The sequence below is a fragment of the Apaloderma vittatum genome, unplaced genomic scaffold, assembly GCF_000703405.1.
Source record: "Apaloderma vittatum isolate BGI_N311 unplaced genomic scaffold, ASM70340v1 scaffold12597, whole genome shotgun sequence".
Classification (NCBI taxonomy): domain Eukaryota; kingdom Metazoa; phylum Chordata; class Aves; order Trogoniformes; family Trogonidae; genus Apaloderma; species Apaloderma vittatum.
The window spans coordinates 37,548-60,327 of record NW_009726756.1 but is presented as its reverse complement, the minus strand read 5'-3'; the positions used below and the strand labels follow the sequence as shown (position 1 = coordinate 60,327).

At 42.5% G+C, this 22,780-nt stretch overlaps 1 protein-coding gene across 1 annotated transcript in view; it reads right to left on the bottom strand.

Moving 5' to 3' along the window:
- Window positions 1-16,827, bottom strand: part of STAB1 (stabilin 1) — a gene marked incomplete at its 3' end in the record, with an annotated part of 48,920 nt that extends 32,093 nt beyond the window's left edge. Inside the window, exons 1-16 of the mRNA XM_009873403.1 lie at window positions 16,817-16,827; window positions 16,175-16,290; window positions 14,890-14,975; window positions 13,764-13,833; window positions 12,796-12,891; window positions 12,229-12,345; window positions 11,314-11,510; window positions 10,985-11,118; window positions 9,306-9,433; window positions 7,911-8,002; window positions 6,208-6,330; window positions 4,868-5,014; window positions 2,955-3,017; window positions 1,922-2,035; window positions 1,510-1,563; window positions 125-205 (exon numbers count right to left, since the gene is read on the bottom strand). Of these exons, the coding sequence (XP_009871705.1) occupies window positions 125-205; window positions 1,510-1,563; window positions 1,922-2,035; window positions 2,955-3,017; window positions 4,868-5,014; window positions 6,208-6,330; window positions 7,911-8,002; window positions 9,306-9,433; window positions 10,985-11,118; window positions 11,314-11,510; window positions 12,229-12,345; window positions 12,796-12,891; window positions 13,764-13,833; window positions 14,890-14,975; window positions 16,175-16,290; window positions 16,817-16,827 (1,629 nt within the window). The remainder of the gene's footprint in view (window positions 1-124; window positions 206-1,509; window positions 1,564-1,921; window positions 2,036-2,954; window positions 3,018-4,867; window positions 5,015-6,207; window positions 6,331-7,910; window positions 8,003-9,305; window positions 9,434-10,984; window positions 11,119-11,313; window positions 11,511-12,228; window positions 12,346-12,795; window positions 12,892-13,763; window positions 13,834-14,889; window positions 14,976-16,174; window positions 16,291-16,816) is intronic.
- Between the last annotated feature and the right edge of the window lie 5,953 nt (window positions 16,828-22,780).

Below are 22,780 nucleotides of genomic sequence, written 5' to 3'. Positions count from 1 at the left end.
TGACTTAATTTAAGCCTCGTTTTTTAAGCCTCGGAGGAAGCTCAGAGATGAGCTGAAACCACATTGAAACCACACCCACACTTTCACCTAGCACAATAGGGTTTGCCCCAAGATCCATACTTACATCTGCACTGATGTTGACGGTAAGTATCTGGTTAGCCATAGTAACAATGTGTGGCATCATTATTAGTTTCTCTACAGTCACCTGAAATAAAAACACAAGGGGATAGTACCATGAAAAAGCAGAGTCATTTCAGTACAGCTTACGGAATCCTTCCATGACTCCTGCCACTTAAAAAAATCTTTTAAAGGGGACTTGGCTTTAACATTTACATTTCATTAAATACCTTAAACACGAACAATAGGTCAGAGGGAAAGCCAGGACTCTGTGCAAATTGTCTGCCATACCACAAACACAGCAGTGCCAGAGGCAGCAGCCTTGGCTTCCATTCCTTGTGTAAGGAACAGTCCAGCACAGCTGAAATCAAGTCTCTCTAATGTTGTCTCCTACTCAGTCAGCTACAAGTAGAGTCAGAATATTTCTGGGACATATTTAATAAAGAATGAAAGCTCAGCCAGAAGCATAATAGAAAACATATTCTGACTTAATAAGTAAGGTAAATTCTAAAGGTAGAAAAAAATGTAAACTGCAGCTACTCTTCTGAGAAACTTCAGGATTTGAGAAGTTCTGAGAACCAAGACAAGAGCTACCGTTGTGTTCTTGTTACCATGTTATTTGTCAGTTGCAAGCAATTGTTGAAGTGCTGCTAATTTTCTCTACTGCAATTAAGAAAATTTGACATTTGCTTCTCAGTGAAGAATGGGTATATTCGTATTTCTTAATGAAGGACATGGCATTGTAACATAACGCTTGAGTATTCATTTCCTTCACAGGTTTGTGTCTATCTTTAAATATTTCCTTTGTTTACTGTGTCAGGGGAAATGTCTTGTTGACGCACTGTGTTGCTTTTATTCACCCTGTCATCATAGTACACAGCAGTGTTAGTGCAAGCATTGTCAGCACCGGGTCAGATCACAAAGTCACTTGCACCAGTCCTCCATCTCTTCCTTCAGCCACAGCTGGAGCCCAAGCAAAGAGAAAAAGCAGCCCAGAATTTGGACCAGCATTTCACTTGGCTAAAATTTCTGTGCTGCTGCTATTAGTGTTTTAGCGAAACTGTAGGCTGGAGAGTTCATGATTAAGCTACACTCCTAATTAACAGTTTAACAAACTAAAGTGGTAACAAGAGAGCATTTGCCTGCAGCAAACTCTGACAGACAATATTTTCTTTGTAAAGGCCATCCAGCTAAGGAGCACCATCACTCCCAGGAAACTTAGAGTGAAACATTTTGCCTCATCAGATCCTGAATCACATCTCTGCTCCGCCAGGGAAAGTCCAAGAAGTAGCAGCTGAAGTCATCTATAACCCGACCCCTACACCAAATGCAGTTGATAACATGCTGGTCCTAAGGACCCCAACTATCTGGAATTAGAGCTGCCTGCCTTACCGCTGCTGAAGTGTAGATATGATGTTTCACAAGTTCCTGAAGCTTATTTATGCCCTAAGGAAAGAAAATAACAAGAATTAGATACCCCTTCAACGCTCGGGAGTAGAGGAGGCAACTACATTTTCTTTTAACCAATAACTGACAATGCCAACGTACTATAGCAGCGAATTCACTTGGTGAGTAAGTTCCCCTACTCAAAGCAAGCCAGACATCAGATTTAAGCAATCTGGCTAACCATATTTCTCACTGCAGGTTCCACCAGAATTCACTCATCTCTCCCAAAGCCTTACAGAAAGAGAGACATGGTTTAGCCATTTCCAGGAAGAACAGCTTTCAGCAATTATCAGATATACTGCACAAGCCATTCAAACACAGCCAGTCCAGGATGTCTTGAAGTACTACAAGCTCTCACCTCTGTAAAAAGATAAATGAGTCTTCCATCTCTCAACTTATCCACACCATCATTGCTGGGTACAAACACAGTAAAGGGGCCTGGTCCATCCAGTATAGCCGGCAGGCCGCAGTTCTGCAAAAGCAATAAAAGCTTTCACCATGAATACAGCATGAATTAGTGAGGGGGGTTGATCAGGAAACTCTAAGCAACCCACTACAGGCAGAGCTATTGAAAAGCAAATGTATACAAGAGACAACAAGACACCAAGGATAGGTATGTAATATAACAGTGGCTTAAACGTCACAAAAACATAGCTTGGACAATGAAGTTGCTAGATTGAACGCAGCTAACGGGAACAAGGGAGCACTGGACTAATGCTCCCTGTGTGCCTTAAATGCACAAGTACATATACAGAGACTAAAACTGTATCTTTTTGCCTGAAAAGAAGAAAAAGAGAATCAAGTCTATGATCACAATTGCAGTTAGTGAATTTTGCAAGCAACTAATAGCCACAGAGCTGAAAATAGGAAGGCCCAGATGGTTATGAGCAATGCTAGAGCAGATCCAGATGACGCTGATGGAAGTAAAAGGAACATCAGTCTGTCCCTAGTGAAAATATGAACTAAATGAATCCTGAGAAGCAGCCTTAAGGGTTTATAAGCTGAGTACTGCTTTTATTTAGAAACCTACAGCCCAAAACCAAATAGCTACAATCTAGCTTGGCACAGAGAGTTCACCAAACGTTCACTCTTTATCCTGACAGTGGTCAAGAACTAAACATGATTTGCAGAACAAACTCTCCAGGAGAGAGGGGAAGGGAGGTGGGGAAGCAGATGGGAGAGACATGCATACTTGCTGCTTGCACTGTGAAAACTCTGATCTTTTCCATCACATTTGCTTAAGAAGAAATGACAGGAAAAAGCATCCAGAAAGCAAGCCACACCACTGAGATGTATTTAAGTGTTATTCAAAATTCCCACAAAAAACCAGCAGCAGGCTTTGCAACAGCAGCAACACCACACCTTCCTGGGGCAGACACAAACATGCTTACCTCCAGTATAGTTTCAAATCTGCTGAAGATCTCCATTGAAGCAATGATCTCACCAATGGTTTTCTGCAAGAAGATATAATGAGGAGAAAAAGGCTGGGGCAGAAGTGAGGTCTGAGCACATACTGCAATGCCCTTGGCCAGTTTACGTTTGTAGTTTGCCTACAGAAAACCATTGTCCTTGAAGTCTTCAAACCCTCTGTATTGGCCAGTCGACCTATAAAGGACTAAGCCTGCAGTAACTTAGTCACAGCTCCTTCCCATGCACAGCAAAACAGATTTTCCAAGGTACCATGCACTTGAGCATCATTTTGTATTCCTACTGCTGTCTACTGATTATCATTAAAATTAGAGCCACACCACTTCCAGCAGTACAGAAATCAGGTCTGGGCTGGTAGGCAGTGGAGCTGCTCTGGCATCTCAAAGCTCCCTGTGCTTTGAGGAGTTCACTCTGCCACCTGCAAATGAGCCCAGTGCTGAGAAAATACAATATGTCTGGATATTTCTGAAAACACAGAGGAAATAAGATGCTTTCCTTTTTGTCATGTTATCCATGAAGGCAAAGGTAACAGGAGGAATGTCCCTTCAACTATCAAAACTTGTGGAAAGGACTTGTCTGACCTTTATTTGCAGGAATCTGCATTTTTTTTTGGCAGCAAGTGCTTCCCATAGAACACGAAGAGGCAACATTATTTCCAAGGGACATCCCTGTTCGGTCCCCACGTGTTGCCTGATCTAGTTGAGAGGCGTCCCTGCCCATGACAGGGAGGCTGGATTAAATGATCTCTAAGGTCCCTTCCAGTCTAGGCCATTCTATGATTGATACATTTGATGCCAAAACAGCTGACATGACCACTAGCCTTCATTGCAAAGCCACCATCACACGGGAAGGAAACATGTGAAGGATACCAGAGAACGACAAGCTCTGCAGAGAGCTCCCTCCCTGTCCTGCCATCCCAGAGCAGCTGCAAGCCCTTCCCTGCAGGTACCTGAGCACACAAACACAGAGGTCCAGCTCAGACCTCAGACACTGTCATCTGGAAAACATTTTCATGCAGGTGAGAAGACTGAGAGCATCTTAAGTAACAGGAGACATAATCATCAATGATGGGGAAATTAAATTAATATGAACACCCAAAACTTGCACAATTGATAAATCATTCACAGGGCACTTCAGCTGAAGAGCTACTAGCACTCAACACAACATTCCAGCTGCTTTTTAAACACACAAAATACAACCACAATATTACACAGTCTGACTGCTTTTATAGATTAATTACAATGTTGTAAAGTAAGTGCAAACTATTTCCAATATCCTACCAAATCCAGGAGCTCGTGTCACCCTCTGAGCAATTTTTTTCAAGGAGGTAGGAGGTAACAGGGCCTGCTTTCCACATACAGAAACAATACAAAAATGCTCAGGTAGAGCAATGTATTAGCTACAGCAAAAACTTCTCCCAGCTAACAGAGAAAAGCTCTTAGCAAAACTTGAACGCGAAGCCCTTGCCCAGTGTGTAAAATTCAAGACATGAGTCCAAAACATAAAAGCCTAATGATCATTTGTCCTAATTTAAAATATTTTAAAGTCAACTATATTTTAAAGACAACTTTTTAATTATAATTTCAAAATGCAGTACAGATGGATTAAAGCAAATCTTCATTTGATTTTCATGTAAAAAATGCTTTTTCAATATCTATCATTGTGAGGTCTGTATCAGGCTCACACAGTGCTGTTAGCTATTTCTAACGGTATGCTGACATAATAGTGCCTAACAGGCCTTAGCAGGAGCTGAAAAAAAATAGATTTTTCCCTTTAAGAAAAGCCTCAGTGAACTGGAAGTCTAATGATGAAAACAGTAGGTTAAGTGTTTATTCTGTTGCCCAATAGAACAGAAGAAATACAAATGTCTGTGTACCTGTGAGTTTCTGAGGTTGTCAATACTGGTTTTCTTCCTCAGGGAGTTAACGATATGTATGATGCCATTAGCTGCTGGTAGGTTCGATTGCAAAACATTGTACAGTTCCCCCGGCAGGTCTTGATATCGAAACCATTTGACGTATGTCTAGATAACAATAAAAGGTTATTTTCTTGTAGCGTATCTGGATAGAGCTATAAATCATTATTCCCTTCAGTGGTTTCTGCCTGTGGATCAGCAAGACAAAGGCACAACTGGAGTTACTTTTGTTACTCTCTTCATAACAAAGGCAAAACAGTCAGGCTAGCAAAATTATAAGGCACATATCCAGTCCTTCCATATTGCACACAATCACGCTGGGCATATGGAGCTGTTCCAAGGGTAACCTACAAACTAAGCATCAAGGTATTGGTGCTGCAGCCACAACTCAATATCATGCAAGCACAACTTCCCCGTGCTTTTCATCTCACCATGTGCATTTCTTGACTTGCTCCTCCCTGCACTGAACTTTAGTTGATATCACTGAGGATGCTGGCTGGAACAAAGGAAGGGGAGGGCAGACTTCCCAGATCAAAAGAATCCTGAGTAAGCCAACAGGAAAGAAATTTAAAAGGAGCATTGACAAGCTCAGTTTGGATTCCCCGGCTCCAAATAGTGTTTTGTCCTTTTGATGTATGCAGGGTGCATGTATTACGACCTAGACCTCAAGGTCAAGGCTGGATCCTCAGAGAGGAAACACAGAGCTCTCCCTGGGCCAGCTGTGAGAATGCATGCAGGAAAGGTGCAGGATGGAGGATGAACAGTGGATGTTGGAAAATATGAGTAAATTGAAAAAGGGAAAAGGGAAAAAAGGCCTTCCATATCAGAACACAATGATGAAAAACTTTTTGCTGGGATGACTAAGAAACAGAAAGAGGGGAAAAGGGCAACTGGAAGAGAAAATATTCAGACAAGCACACAATTTGCAAGGAGAAGCATTTAGTCCGAAGAGAGACTTTGCTGCCTCTTCCACGTCAGCCATGTGGATGTTGTAGCTGCTAATGATGTAGGGAGAAGGTCTCTTCTCCAGAATACATACGCAGAGCAAGGAAAGAGCATTTTCAAGTCAGATTCTGGCTAACTGGTTGTCTGGAAGACAGGAGAAGCGTTTGCTTGGGGTGTCTGTCTTAAATCACCTTGCTTTGGACTCCACAAAGGAGCTTCTTGTTCTCATCAAAGACAGGTTGATTAGAGAAAAAAGGTTTCTGGCTAAGAAAGTGCTCCAAGGAAACTATGCTCAAGTTCCAGTCTGCCCAACATGAAAGCAACAGTCCAGGACTATAGTTCAGGAGATCCTTTACCTGGCTACTGAATGTCAGCTGATGTCCTGACAAGGTCCACAGAGTCTTGGCTTTTATCATGTCTTCTATCAAATGCACACCAGGAACAATGTGCATTCTGCACAAACGCTCAGCAGTCGTATCCTTTGGGGAATAAAGATCACATGAAGAAGAGAAATTGCACATTCTTTCAAAAACCTCATTTACTTAAAAATCTATAACATTATCTCTCTCCCAGCTAATACACCCAGAGACATTCTTAGTGTACAAGATTTGGCTTCCCTCTTCATTTTGCTTCACTGGAGTTAGTATTATGACATTTTTTTTTGCTTCTGTTTGTGTAGACATTTAAACAGAGGGAGACTGATTAACCTGCAAGAGACTTTAGTGGAATCCTCTAGACAGAAACCTATAGGACTGGACAACTGGAAAACTATCCAGTTTATAAAATCTGCTCCAGATTTTAAAACTTGCTGAAGCCCCCCATATGCAATCTTTGCTTATGTTGGACCATGTAGCTGGTGTAAGCTGCTGAATTTATATTTAGTTTCTTCTTTTCTTTTCTGGGATTTTCAACACTGGTGTTTTTTTAAGACAATCCTCTGTCAATAATGATTCAGGTGGAACTGATCCTTGTGGGAACAGGTAGATTGGATAACTTAGGGGCCATTCCTGACTTACATTCTATGAATCCGGAAGCTACCAGGATGACCTAGGCATAGAGTGTAATTTGTGTTATTGGAAACCTCTGCTCACCAAGGTAGCACGAGACAGCTAGTCCCTGGCACTTGTAGGTTAGGAGTTGCTCCCTAGACTCTACGTGAGTTACTGCCACTGCATAGATAGCTTTACTATCAAGCAAAGAAATTATATTTCTAAATAAGTTGAAAATGCAATGTTCAAATTGGATTGGCCTGTCTGGATTATTTATAAGACATCTATCTTATCATACCTGAGTGCTAGCTGAAAGCTAACTGCCACCTGAAACACAACAGGCACTTTGCTGCATTTGAAGCTTAGGTGTGCTGATTTTTAGTTCTGTCCTGGGAGAATGGCTTATACACCTTCTCATGCTAATAATGGATCACTTGGTTGTGGGGTTAATTGTGCAAAACCTACCACAAATTAACACAATTTAATTAAAAATAAATAAAACAATAATATGATCTGCAAGAGCTACTTGCTTAACCCTAGAATTCTCAAACTCTTGTCCTGGCTCCCATAACGGTTTTCTCCAGCCCTGCCAAATTTGCTGTCCTCATCAATAAAACGAGCTCTTCTCAAGAAGTGGACACTATACCCACATGTAGGGCCACAGGCCCCAATCCAATACTTCTATGCAAATCTCAGCTCCTTTTGCAAACCCCACTTCTAAGTAGTGAAAAGCCACCTGAAGTTTTAAGAACAGTCACACGCAGGAGGTTTGAACTTTAAATGAAAAACGGCCAGAAAAACCCTGATACTTATACTTCCTGACATGAAAAACAAACTCTGTCAACATTGAAGAGAGAGATAGAGGTTTTAAAAATAATGCAAGGAATGTAACACCCTCTATGAGACTGCAACTTAACCAGACAGTGAAGAGTCTTCAGAAAAGATCGCTTCTATAAATACTGCCTTCCAAAGTTCCTCTCTCATGTGTCAATAAGCTTTTACAGGCTGCAGAACTCAGGCAGGAAAGAATCCTAAGACAGCAAAAATTTGCTAAAACCAAGAAAACTTACGTTAAACTCCATTCTTTCATGAGCCGGAAGAAGGGATGGTACAAAGACTGTGAAGGGCCCGTATTTAGTCAGCAATGTTGAGCAACCAGAAGCTGCAAAAAGAGCGGCAACATGAAGTAGTTACTTGGCATATGGTTTAACTCCAGCAATAATTAATCCTCTTGTTAACAGCACTATTCAATCTACCCATTTTTGGTCTAATGCAAGTAACTAGTACTTGTTTACAAGGAACCAGAAGGAATTTGGTATCACAGTCCAGCTTGGCTGCTATTGCTTTTAAACTCCTGCCTAAAAGATTTCTAAAGGATTGCTTGTGACTTTGGTCCACTTGGAATTGCTGCTGAAATTTGCAGCACATTCATAATAATTTTCTTCCCACATGCTTACTACCTGATTCTTGGTCTGAGAGTCCTCCTTCTTCCCCTTGAAACAACTAATTTTTGGGTGTCATCATCATTTACTGAGACTACTTCTTGAGAAGTTGCTATGAACCCACAGCCATCAGTCTTCAACTCAGTTGTCAACGGCCCATCAACAATGTCCACACCAACAAAGGTCATTAGGTATTAAGTCCCGCTGTACACTAGTTAGGAGCCCAGAGATCTTCATGTGATTGCCCGTAGCACAAATCATTACGGAAAACGTATGCAAAAAGTGAGTGCTGGCAATACTAATACATAGCAGTGAGGGGTATTCACAAAAGCAAAGATGAGCTTTCAGCTCTGTCTCTATGCTCCTGTCAAGTTGGTGGAGATGGAGAAGACTGTACAGAGGATGAGCTGGAGAAGATATATGACATAAATATGCTTTGACATGGATTATAGGGAGGCAAAAATAAACCTTTGTGGATATCACTGCCCACACTTGTATTACCCGGGTTCTAAAGCAGTCTTCTATGCTTTGAGCAATTCCTCACTCAGAAAGTACCACAGTGTGTAGAGTAAAGCCTTTACATCTTTGTAAGAGCCATGTGTCTGTGTGCTGGCAAGGATGTTCTACTAAGCAGAAGAATTACGGCACACCATCCTCACACATCACCACTAGAGAACAGCTGAAAAATTGCTGAGCTTTCAACAGAGATACTGCACTTCGAGGCACACTGGTGGTCTGATGCAAAAGCATTTGAATCACACCTCCAAGGCAAGAAGTTTTCCTTCTTCTGCAGATATGGTAGGACTGCCAAATACCAAATACTCCTCCACAGTGCTCTCTGTAAAAATTTCCTGAATTCACAGTCCAGAACTGGTGACAGGAGTTCACGGATGTGACATGCTTAATTTTGCAGGTCATACACTGCCAAATAGATCTATTTTGCTGAAAGACTTTTAGCCTTTGCTGACACACTCTTGTCCCCATATTTGTTCCATTCCCCAAACAAATTCAAAAGACATTTACCAAACATTCTCTTGGCAACATTTAATTTCCTAGCAAGTCTTCCTCGTGAATTATGCTGATTTATCTCACTCAAGAGATCTTTATAGCAACTTCTCCCATCTCCAATCTCTCCTTCTTTACACACACAGCTAAGAGACAAAAACAAAACATGACAAACCATTATAAAAGTCTGCAACATAGTCAACAAATGTAAGTAGAATAATATGTCAGTATCTACACTTGAAAGACAAATCCCAGTCGTAAGATGTAGGTAAAAGCTTAGTAATTTCTGCCTAAACTAAGTGACAAGAAAAATGGATGCGCAAGTCTGAAGAGCAAGCAAATTTGGACCTGCCCAAAGAGAGTGAAATGCTTAAGGACATTAACACAAAGATGGTCTGCCCTAGAATTTGGGAAAAGACAGCCACAATATATTTATCAACACCTTTCTAATAAGGTATTCAGTCAGTACCAATCATTACAGCATCTGAAAATTTGAGGTAATGCATAAACCCCATAGACTAAGTGAAAAATCCAGCAAACGGCTCTTATGTGACCCCTCAGCTTCAGTGAGAACTGCCAGCTGAAGCACATCGGTTAGCTATAGTTCGCCTTAGACATAATGAGGGCCCCAGATAGGCTAATGACTTTTCCAGAAAACCTTATCTACATGTGAAAATCTCCGCCCTGATTCACACGGACTTATAGTCATCACTCGGAGACTACTTAAGATCACTGGACGATAACCATGTTTTTTCCCGTCTGGGTTTTGTCCAAGGATCGGCTCTGCTCTTTCTGTTTGAGGGACGCAAAGACATACGACACAGAGGAAGAATCTGACATCACTCCAGCCTCAGAGGGCTGAGTGCCAGCTGCTGGAGAACAGATATACTAAGTCAGGGAGTGTGCTGTACACCGTGTCCTGCACTTTGCTAGTATGTCTTCAGAAAGGGAAGCCCCTGTGTTTCACTTCTGGCCTGGAGCACACAACGAGCAGATGGACGCTAACAGTTTTAGCAGCACTGGAGAAGGAAGGGTCAAGGAGATAGGACTGCTCTTTTAATCTTCAGTGTTTCAGAAAAGCTCCATCTTTTCTTCGTAGTATACAAAGTCATTGATGAGGCTTTCTCTGATGTTTGGGAGGCCATTATGCAAAAAAGATCTTCGATCTGGCAATATTTCCCATCTAAGGGGTATCAACTTCCGTGTGTCTTGCTCCAGAGGGTTAAATGAGGTCTAGTGTTTCTTCTCTTGTCTTTCCCCTTTCCCTGTCAATCTGCAACTCTAATTGTTTCTTGCTTACAGGCCTGAAGGGGAGGAGAGCCAAAGACTTAGTCCTCAGAATCCAGTGTCGGCAAATGTGAGCAAACAAGAGTCACACAACTCCCTTATAATGACTGATTATTAACTGATAGCAGCCTACTACTACCCCCAATATTGGCAGCTACAACTCTAGTTCACCTCACAAGTCTGCTGCCCCACATTTAAAGCACCTTTTGACTCACATGACAAAATTTACAATGACTGATGTAAAACTCTTCGTTTTCAATGGGCTTCTTAAAAACAGGCTCTCCTCAAAGGTGACTCTGTCCCATTCTCCCCAGATAGCTCTCGGTTTCTTCAAAATTCAACTCATCCAATCTCAGTTTCTATTCTAGCTGCAGAACAAGCTTCTTTAAGCAGTCTTTAAGCAGGCTTACCTAGGATTCCCCTGGGAATTAATTTCACATGTGGCAGTCATGTCGCAAAAATACTGCCGGCAATCGTTGGCAAAGACAGAACACTCGGACGAAGGAGTTGTCCTACTCATCCCAGGCTTGCAAATACAGGTCGCCTAAGGGAAGGCAACACAGTGGTTTTAGAGCTGCATTCATCATCTTTTACCCAGTAAGTTACCCTACAAAAGAGCTGCCTCGTTTCCCTTTGCACAATCTAAGGTGAGAGGAGCAGATTTGACCAACACCACGGTGAGCTCATTTGAAGAACTTCTCACCTGGACATTTTTCAAACCCTTGTGGGCTGCCCTTACCTCCCCTGGACGTCTGTAAACACAAATCGTAGAGTTTTCTGGGCAGCCCCCATTGCTGTCAACACAAGGGTTTATGGGCTGGCAAATTTTCCCATCTCCTTGATATCCTTCTTTGCAGGTGCACTTATACTTTCGTGGTCCAAGAACATTACATACAGCAAAAGGGGAGCATGGAGAAGCAGCACAAGGATCCTGAGCTGCAAATTAAAGAGGTGAGAGTAATAATATTTCTGTTTTAAAAACAGTACTTACTGCAGCACAGTAGAAAAGGCCTGGAAAGAATAGAGTATAAGGAATTTGTATTATAAAACTACTAAAATTTCCCTGGAAAACAAAATAACTTCAGACAGCAAATGTTTTGAGTTTTTTAATCTGAGGAATTTGGACGAGGCATTCTTCATGTTATTTCCATAACAGAAGTACGAGTGACAGAGGATGCTTGGATTTACTTATGAATTTCTGTCATATCTGACGATATATGGAACTGCAGTTTGGTCAGAAAAAAATGCAAAAGAACAGTGAAAGCAGAATGATCCATAGCTAGCTAATCACATGCATTTTATTGACTGTCTTTCCACAAAAAAAATTCATAAACTTAGATTTGAGATCCGCAAAGAAATCCTCCAGTTTATTAATTATTTAAACTGGTACAGACTCACTAACATCCCATTGTCATGGTTGTTCAGTACATACCTATGAGTGCTAGACAGAACCTGCAACTCTTAACTCATTTCTTCCTTTCAGGACCAAGTGAGAGGAGACACAAAAGCTTAGGTCTTAATCTTAAGGGGATTCCTAAAAATCAGGTTCTTAAGCCTCTGCAGTGAATTAGGGATTATATTCACACTGATCGAGATACTAGTGCAATAAGACTTATCCAAATAGGACCATTTAAGTCACAGAGAAGCTTCTCACCTTGGCAAGTGCTCCCAGTTTTTCTGTAGCCCAGCTTGCAGTCACACATCGCTGTCCCATCCCTTACCACACATTCACTGTTGGCCTCGCATGTCACACCTTTGCAAAGAGGAAGCTCTGGAATCACACAGCAAAGAGAGTTTCCCTTTGAGCACGTAGGGCACTGCTGGAAGATACAACTTACCTTACGAAATATCTGGAAATGAAGGCAAATGTGGATTTCTGAGGCCTCCAGATAGGTACAAAAGCCAGGGGATACACACACTGCGAACAGCTCTAAATTACTGGCAGCTGATGTAGCCGTGTCCCACAAGGCTTAGAGAGAAGAAAGGGCCTATTTGCTTTCCAGAGAAACAACAGAGGCACGAGATGGTACATCTTGGCCACTGTCACAGCATGGGGTGCGGACTCCAGCTTTTCCCTCTGTCTCGTTCTGCAGTACTTAGATCACCTTCCCTTTACATTCTCAAGCTATTCATCACCCCTCAGCTCCTTCTGCAACACGTGCATCCAAGCACATACAACAGTTAACTCTCACAGCCCCTCTGCAGCTACCAAAGTATTTACCTTGGTCACATCTGGGGCCAGTGTAGCCTTCATAGCACATACAGCTTCCATTCCCAGTGACGCCGCTGTTGCACTCTCCATGCACACAGTCACACACTGCAAGGAAAGTCCAGATAAATGTCATCTTCAGCTACAAGGCAGTGCACAGGGCTCCAGGCACACATTGGTCAACAGCTCTGGAATTTGGCACCTTGATTTCCCACCAATAATTCACAGCGATATAGCTCCTTTAAAAAATGCCAGTCAGAGTTTACAAAGGGCAAACTACATGTCCAGGGCTCCAGAAGACAAAGTACTGCCCTGTAAGAACAGCTTTGTATGCAAGATCTAGACCAGCTTCAGGCACGTGTTTTAACTTCCCACTCCTCTAAGTCTCCTGCAGTCAATGTAGAAGAGGGCAGTGTTAGGAGAGCCTACCACGCCTGTGATCCCTGCATCGGTGTCATTGTGTGAGCACAACCACCAAGATCACACCTATCTCACCCGTGTGTTACAAGGGAACTAGGAGATGGATGAAAAGGGCTCCTTTTATAAGCCAGGCTGCACTGGTCATAAATAATTTCCAAAAATGCCATATATAAGAAGCAGCAATGTCTGTATTAATTTTGCAGGGAGAGCAACAAAGCTGGGATAAAAGTGGGGGAGTTACAAGAGTCTAGAAAACAGCTTGGATGCTTCAGGGATGTAGGAAACAGCCTGGCTAAAAACAGAGAGGAAACCGTGATAGACCTGGTAAGGGGACAAGATATTTACAATACAAAAGATGGACCGATCTGAGTGAAAGACTGCGAATCATTTGTCTAATGGAACAGGGAGAAGGGCCTAAAGACAAAATGCCAAGACACCCGTTACTGAACACTGCCAGAAGGCATCTCCTCCTCTCCAGCACCCTTCCTCACTCAACCTCCCCTCCCTTCCTTCCTCTCAGTTATTGTTGTGGAGGTTTCACCTGAATTACTTGTCCTTACCTGACTGACAGTCTGGGCCAAAACGATTTTCATCTCGACAATTCTGGCAGGCAAAACCACTGTATTGCTCCTAGAAGGGCCCCAAAATGTCCCAGATGTTAATTTGCTGTATTATTGCATTGTTCCACACATTGTTATAGTTCAAAGTCTCTATCCACTTCCGATTTTCTGTGACAGTTGAAGCAATACAGTGCTCAAGTAGAATTAACCACACCCCATGGCAAAGATCACAGTGAGAGCTGACACACAGAGGGCATGCAAAATGCCAGCAAAACTCTGCTGGGCATTGAAGAAACAATGTCCTAATTACAGACAGACAGGAATGTACCAGCTGGCTTCTGATATCTCTCTGAAAAAGGAAGTTGGAATTCACTAATGCCAATTCACTGATTTTACAGGGCTTAGGGACCTTCAGTATATATTTTAATTGATATAAGGTGCCTTTGAATTAAATTCAAAATCAACTTTTCTCAGAGAAGGGCACAAGACGTAGGATTTTAGTTCACGGTGCTATTCATTAAGCATGCTGTAAAATAAGTTTGTAAGAGAAAGTTTCAAGTCTGACATTGATCAATTAAACTAAAAATTTTAGAAACACTGCTGTATATGATTCAAATGTGCAGGAGTGGTTTATGCTTTTGTTATACTAAGACTGGAGCTGCAAAGAAAAGAGTAAACGACTTCTTAAATTCTCTTTCTGGTCTCTCTTGCTTTGCCTGAGAGAGGGAGCATCTGCCTGCCAAGCTGCAGGACCAGTTCATTTGGGAAATACATCATCCAAGTCTGGAAAACGTGCAGCTCATTAGGAGCCAAGTATCTCAGGACTTGTTACAGACACAGAGAGTCATTGATTATTTAAAATGATTAGAGGGTTAAATTCACACAATTCTTTCTTCATTTCCCCCTAGAGATCCTTCCCAGATCCATACCCACAGCAACACTCTTTTAGTGCAACTGCAAACCACACCAACTCTCCAGGAAAATCACAGACACTGATGCTGGAATGAAAGTAGTTGCTAATGACTTTCCAGGCAGAAGTGCAGCCTTCATCCAAAACATCTGCACAATTGCTGTACAACTCCCTCTGACAAAAGCACATCACTCTTAGAATAAATCATGCACTGACCTTGCAGATGCAGGTCCCATTTTGTTGCATACCATCCAAGCATGTTCCGTGGCCATTGCAGGGATTTTGAGAGCCACCCGGACACTCTAGCAGGCAAGAGACAGGCCAGACAAGATTAGATTCAACAACCAGCACTGTATTCCCCTTTCCATCTCCTCTCCCCCTAGATATTCCCATTGTGCAAAAGCTGTGGACTCCTCACCAGCGAAGTCCCTGCCTGCTTTTCTAATGCACCTAACAGTGGCTCAGAACTGGTGAATACGGCCAGGAGTGTCACCAAGAAGCATTTTGCCTCCTAGCTAAGAGAAGCCTTTTAATAAAAGTCTAAGAAAAATTTCCAATGGGCCATAACCAACTAGAATTCAGCAAAGACACTGAAACGTGTTTCAATATTGAGGACTGCTGCTAGCATCAGCGAGAGGTGGTGTCAAACACCTGAGGGCAGTTCTGAAACTCAGAACAGACAGGAGCTATCTTTGCAAAGATATTGAGCATTTTCAGCTCTCCCCGACTTCATGAAGTGCTGGAAGTGTGCTCAGAAAAACAGTGTCCACACACCTTTGGAATGAGGCACTTCCAAATTCTCGGGACTAATTTCTGCTCAATTTAGGCTCATGATTGCTCTGACGAAGCCAGCTGCTTATTGAAGCCACTTTGTGTGAGAACAGGCTCAAGCACTCAAGCAATCTCCCATTTTCTGCAGGACTGGAGAGCTTCTCTCCATACTGCAGCAGCCAGTAAATCATAGGAGAAGTGTTTAGCTTAGTAGGTCTTGCTTTTGGATTTTTCAGGCAAGACACAAGAAATTTTCATTACTTGTCATAAAGCTGAGTGGGAGCTTTGGGGTGGTTATTTTCACCTTGGGTTAGAATTGCTAAGTATTTTCTGTGGCCGAATGGCTGACTGACTCCAGACTGTACAGAAGCACACGTGGCACACACACTGCAGACTAGAAGGACGTCAGAAAGAAACATCTTCCTCTTCCTTTGGAAACTTTCTTAAAGAGGAACAAAAACATCCCTTTCCAAAAGCTTATTTTTAAAAAGAGACAAAAGGAAGTTCCACCAGAGGAGGTTATGTGTTAAATGTAAGAAAATTCAGCTCATCTGAAGCAGAGATTCCTTCCCCATTAGAGCTTGAACCTCCCAGACAGATAACAGAGATCTTGTGAGTGTTCGAGGAATAATGAAAATTAGTCATGTCAGTGCATATTCAATGCCTCGCATTAAAACTAGTTTGACTTATGCAAGAGCTAGAGAGTGTTTTAAAAAGATGAAAACCTTACCATAGCACTCTGTACCCCAGAATCCTGGACAGCACTTTTTCTCCTCAATTTCCTTCTTACACAGGTGATGACACCCTGGCTGGGAAAGGGTATTTTCTCCTAACTTGACAGTGTATCTTAAAAAGAAGAAGCCAAGATCCACAATTACAGCACAAATACACTACATGCCCGTTGAAGGGTTTCTAAGCAATCACATTGCAGTGCACTGAACTCCAGATGGAAGGAAGGGCACTCATTCTCTCTGCCACACACGTACACAAGACTTTGCACTTGGGTTATGGCTTCTCTAAGGATGCCAAATAATTTGAGCCTCAAAGATTGGTTACAAGAAATCTGCCAGGGACTGGACATGAGGCAGGACCTTGGGCAGTCTGAAGGCATTCAGGATAGAAACCTTGGATGCTGGAGGATTAGACAGCATAGAAACAAAGTTAGGATCTCTAGGGTGACTCAGCATTCAACCTCACGTCTAAAATAACCCTGAAATAACAAAGTCTCCTTGCAGAAATTGTTCCTTTCTGTCTTGCACTCAAGATTCCAGACTGGGATGCTGGAAGTTTGGATTTAATAGCTCTGTTATTCACAGGTTCTCTCTTCAATCTTGGGCAAACCCTTTAAGTCCCTTTTCTAAATCTTTTCAACCTTTCATCCATCGCCTCTACACATAAGGCAAGCTTTTGGCAGGGTCTCTTGTTCTGCATGTATTCAGTGCAGAACTATCCTTGGGTCAGTTCAACAATGACCACAAGAGCAGATAACTCTCAGAAAAGCTGCATACCCTCACATTATTCTTACACTTCATTTTATTTTTGGCACCACATCCTTCCCAAAAGGAACTTGGAAATTGTCTCAATAGCACTGCAGCTTTGGCTTCAATCTGGCTCCTATGTGTGTCTGCGCAAAAACTGCTATAACCTGCAAAATTGCTACAGCTATTTTTAAAGTATTTCAACAGAATAGTGAATCACAGAAAACAGTAGACAATGGAGCTAAATATTAACAGTTAACAGTCACTACTGAATAGATAGGCAAACAATAATCTATAGTGGTTTATTTTTTAAAAACTTCCTGGCAATTTCAGTTTTCCTTCACCCTCCCTCTGTCAAAGCCAAGCTCAACAGAATAAAAGCAAGTAACACATGAACAAGCAATTGTCATAAAGCGAACTAGGAAGGTAAAAAGTTCAGAATATTATTGCTGGAAGCTGGGAGGATATACAAGAGGAACTATCATTATATTATTTTCCTAATAATCTACTATGGCATTCTGGGTCTGAAACAGGTTTCTGTGCTAGACAGACCTCTGTTAAGTTGCAGGATTAGCAAACTCAGGTTGTTTAGGGCAAGTTAGAGGTAACTACCATGTCACTTATTCTGCATACACGGAATCCTATGCCCAGCAAAAAGTCCATGGGATTTGCAAGGAGACAAACCCAACAATAATAGGGGCCATAAATCCATTTTTATGCATCTGAAAATAAAATGCCTTGGATCTTTCGAGCTCAACAAACAGGTGTCTTCTCCTGAAAGCATACACACTACTCCTTGCATAGCAGGGCTACACCAAAACTTTACCGTGGTTAGGAAATAGGTCTTACCTGCAGTCCCTCATTCCTAATCCTTGAGTTGTCTTTAACCAGCCTCTCGGACACAACATTTTAGGTGCTGCAGCACAAGGAGTACACGCTGTATTCAAGGTAAATGTTGTCTTGATATTGCACCGCATGGATTTTAACTTAAAAAGAAAATTAAAAAAGGAAATAAGCCCAAAAGTAGATTTTCACCCTAGCCACTCATCATTCCAACCTTTAATATCTTTATCAACATTGCACTATTGTTTAGATACCACTGAGGAGAGCAGTGGCCAGCGCAGCTGCTGGGAGGTTCAGCACACGCTCATATGGACTAAACCACCACAGCATGATGCTGCGTTCTGCTCCACTTGGATCTCAGCTATAAGGCAACAGGGCAGATCACAGCTATCTTATCTTCCCTCCATGCCTCATGGCAAAAATTCTAACCATTTCTAAAATAATCATAACTGTGCACTGTTAATTTAGGCTGATCTTTTTACAAACATGTTGTAGAGGTACGCAAGGAAAAGCCCTAAATCAATAACCCTTGCCACAAGACACTGGGTTAAATGCAATGCTGCATTTATTTCTCTTTTCCATGGCATTAAAACGATCCAGTTCACTGGTGGTTTCATTGCTGTTTCGTGAGTCTGAAGAACTGAAAGCCTTAGCTTGGTCTACTTCCCAGAGCCCAGGAGCTGCTCACGGCAATTGTCTTTGGGAAGGTCTGGGAGGTGGTAGATTTAAAAGAAAGGTGCTCTGCACCTCTCTGACCACTCAGATGGTCCTTGATGTTTTGACCCTAGGTGAAAAAGACTCCATAACATTGGCAAGAAGATGAGGCGGGAGACTTGGGTAATTCACATGGCTGGTGACAAATTCAGCATGAGTCCTCCCACCTAACCAGAACAACTTTAGGGGTTCAGGTTTCCTCATAGGGCTTTTCTGCATCCCCTGTACCCACCAATCTTGCTTTTCCAAATGAAACACAGCCAGAGAAATTGAAAAAGTACAGTCTCGGCATGAATAAACATCATCATATGACTTGTCATTGAAGCTCATGATTTTACCCCAGAAGTCCTTCCTTGAATTGCTAAACTCCTGGAATCAAACAACTACATGGAAACCTCATTGTTCACCTAAAAAAAAGACAGTGTCTGCCACTGATGATGGCGGATTAAAAACAGGAGATACAAGCTGTGTTTGGCCTGAAAGGTCACTGGCTGCAAAAAACCCCACAGCTCACCTCAAGAGGCACTGTATTTTCTAAAAATAAAAACATTAGATCAAATTTGGGGAGGAGGCCTTGATCTGGGATTTTTAAAGCCAATTCTGAACAATGCTGTTAATGCAACAGCTCTCCCATGCCGAGAACTCCTTGTTTTCAATTTCTATCAGCAATCTCAACTTTGCTTCCTCTGAACTTAAGCCCATACATTTGCCCTATGGCAAGGGAGGAAACCTACAGCTTCCCATCAGTTATCAAGAGCTCAGGAAGGCCCTCCCAGCTGATAGCCAGCAGACCCTGTCAGGAAAACCTCCTAAGAGATAACCCTCAAGTCCTAGGTCCACAGGGACATCTCCCTAGAACAGTTTCCTGACTCATACCCATGCTCCCTTTGCCTGGAGTTATCAAGCTTTTTCCTGTCTTCATGGATTCACCTTCTGCAACCATCCATGCAAGAATGGTGCCCAATGAAGAAAGTGATTTCTGCATCTGTGGTTGCCCTTCACTTCCAGTTGTGCCTCTGGGGCTTTCGTTACCATACAGTTACTTCCACTTCCTTTGGTAGCAGAATCCCCAAGGAACCCGTTACGTCAAGGACTCCTTTGCATTATAAGCAGCTCAAAACCAATCTGGGATCCACCAGATCCACCTAGCCATGTCCTCTGAGCACCAGCTTTATTAATTTTATCCAGCAGGACAGCTTTGCTGTTCCCTATGTTTCCACCGTACTGGCACACAGTGCCGTCTGAGGAGATTCCCCATTTTTCACAGTGCAAAACAGAGAAGACAGAGCTAATATGGATGAACAAACAAGGTGCCACCTCCAGAGTACTCGGTCTCAAGTGTCATTGATGGGCAGAAGTCCATCTGACCAGCCGATTCAAGTACAAATTAGGTGTACAGATTAAAGCTAGGCATTTGAAAGGAGGCACACAGTTCTCACAGAACAGGACATCTCCCACCTTTGTAGTCCCATCAAATCCCAGCTTTAACCTTCACTGAGACAATACCTCAGAAAGAAGGATGGGAAGACATCCAAGGAAAAAACACAGAGGTGGGTGCCTTATCATAAGTTATGGTATTAATGTTATCAGAATCATCCTACAAACCTTTATTAGGTGTCTGAGCCACCCTATCTGTATGAAAAAGACCACAAACATGTAGAACACAAATCACCAAATTAAAACCCTCTAATCTTCTATTTCATCTTTACTTTCAGGCATCAGGAGGGAGCTGTTAGACACAGTTGGGCCATTAAGTGTGTTCTGTGTCATGATGGTGGAGGAAGACAACACTATTCACACACTGTTCCATTTTCCTTCCCTTTCCTTCATCAGTGTGGCTCCATTTCTAAACGGAGATCGACAATGGGAGAGGCAGAGGGATGTCACTTCTCCCTTGAAGTAGACATCTTTAACTATTTATAGTCCTCTAAGACAAGGCAGTTCTTGTGGAATCCACCCTACCCGACCTTCCTGGGACACTTCATGAGGTTTAGGCAGCTTTCCAGTAAGATCTTCCCCTTTTTATAAGGAAATACACTTGTGTCAGCAGCAATGGGCAGATGAAAGAGGAAGAAAATAGCTGTGTGGAAAATAATGCATAAAGATTTCCCATCTTATTTGAGTGACAGAACTGATGAAGCAGTCATTTTCTGGAGTGTTTTGTTTCATAGGAAAGCAGAAGAGGGAATCAAGGGGCATAAATGCAACAGTTTGGGTGCTGAAATTCTGAAGAAGATGAAAGACAAGACTGCAGTTTGAATCAGGGGTAGCTCCTGGGGTACAGTCTCATGGAAAACAATGATGTACTGCTCCCTTGGGCTCATCTGTGACTGCTGTTTCTAAGTTTGAAGATGTTGGAGAGGAAGCAGCAAGAGGGAATGTCTGTCCCCGCGAAGCAGCAATGCTGCCTGGTGGACGGCAGGGAGGTGCACAGTGGTTATGCCAGGGAATGGGGGTGAAAACAGTCACCACTCTGACCAGGTGATGCTGTAACCCTGGACTGTATAACACTTCAAGTACAAAACAACAGAAAAGGAAGACTGATGGTCTCAAACAGCTCCAAAACTAAAGGAGGTTTTTAAAGCAGAAGACATCTAGTTGTAGCTGGAAGAAGTTAAGAGCTAGGGTGCCTCTGTCCACACTGAGCTCTGTCTTGCTGGAGCTGGACTGTGCTCCCTCCCTGCACTGAAACACAAGCATGTGCACCAGCAACCACTGTCCTCTACATCAAGATGAGACAAATTTGAGCATCTGGATGCTGCAGTGTTTCCTTCCCTTATCTCACTCTGACACAGATGTCACTTACTTCTCAAGTGCTCGTGTTTCTCTCATTCCACCTCAAAAGAATAAGCTCGAGAGGTTTGGGTTTTTTAAGGGCTACTTGCATTCCCCTAACTTTCGCCTTTAATCTTTTCCTCCCAAACCATAACACAAATCCTTCTGCACCACAAAATCTCGAGGAAGAAAGAAAAAACACATTTGGACGTCAGTGTTTGGCTCCAACAATCCTGGGAGCCAGTTCTGGAAACAGTCATTATCTAATGAATCACCACGTTTCCAGTGCATTTGCCCTTTACAAAACAGAGCTGTAGACACATGCTTGAGTCATTACAGTTATGTAGCTCCTCGAGAAGTTCTCAATAACACTTCAGCTGAACAGACTAGTGTCACCTGGGCATGCAAACCCTTTACATTAGTCCAGGGAAGACACCTTTTAGCACAAGGATGAACAATCAAGCTCAGAGATCACTTAACACAAGATCTACTGTTGCCCTGGGTGCTTCCCACCATCCCAGCTGCAAAGCACTGGAGGCACAGGGATGCAGAGAGCACTCCCCTCGTTTCCCACCTGTTTCCATTCCTCTCCCAGCCCAGCATGGGACTGGCCTCCTCCCAGCAGAAAAGCTTCCAATATTCTCACATCTGCTGCATCTTTGCCAGCCCATATCAAGAGGTATACAAAAAAAAAATCGGGCTAACGAATTTGCTGTCATGTTTGAGCCAACAAATCAGTGCTGCGGTAATACCACTGAAGAACAGCTTGCCCAATGACTCTTGTCTCTTTTGATGGCCCCTACAAGGCTCCGACAAGCCAATGGAGGCCTCCTGTGGAATCCCCGCACTTCTATTGCAATCAGAGCCAATGGCTGTCCTAAACTATCAGAGAAGACTTTGTTAGACCTTTATTTTTCCTTGTCACCCATAATAGCCTTTCAAATGTTTATTCTCTTTCTCCAGAAAGAGGGAACATTTTTTGGAGAAAAAAATTCTAAAAAGGAGTTATTTTTCCTGGATTAAATCAACTGCTGCAGAGGCGATTCAAAGCATTTCACTTCTCTGTGAGTGGGTACTTACTATGTGATATTTTAACTGTTTCTTGCCAAGCCAGACACCTCAGTAATTAGAGAAATCAGAGTGTCTCAAAGTGAAGAGACCTAAATCTCACCAGCTGATGATGTGAGGCTGTACCTCTGAACACAGTACTGTGTACTGTTTCAGAACCCATCTGCCCGGAAGCCATGCCTCCAGATCATCAGTAGAGTCACTTCTTCACATCTGTGCTCGTCACCTAAGTGATTTGAGAAGCCTAAAGGTTTATTAGGTTCTTACCTTATTTGTATGATTATTAAGTTATTTATGGCCCTTTTATGAAAGGGTCTACATAAACACTCTCAAGTTCTATATATACACTCTCAAGTTCTGACAATGAAGTATCTTTTCAGTGCTCTGGCTTATTTGAAATCAAGTTTTTCAGATTCACACACACCTTCCTTAGCATAGGCCTGTCTGCTCCCCACAAG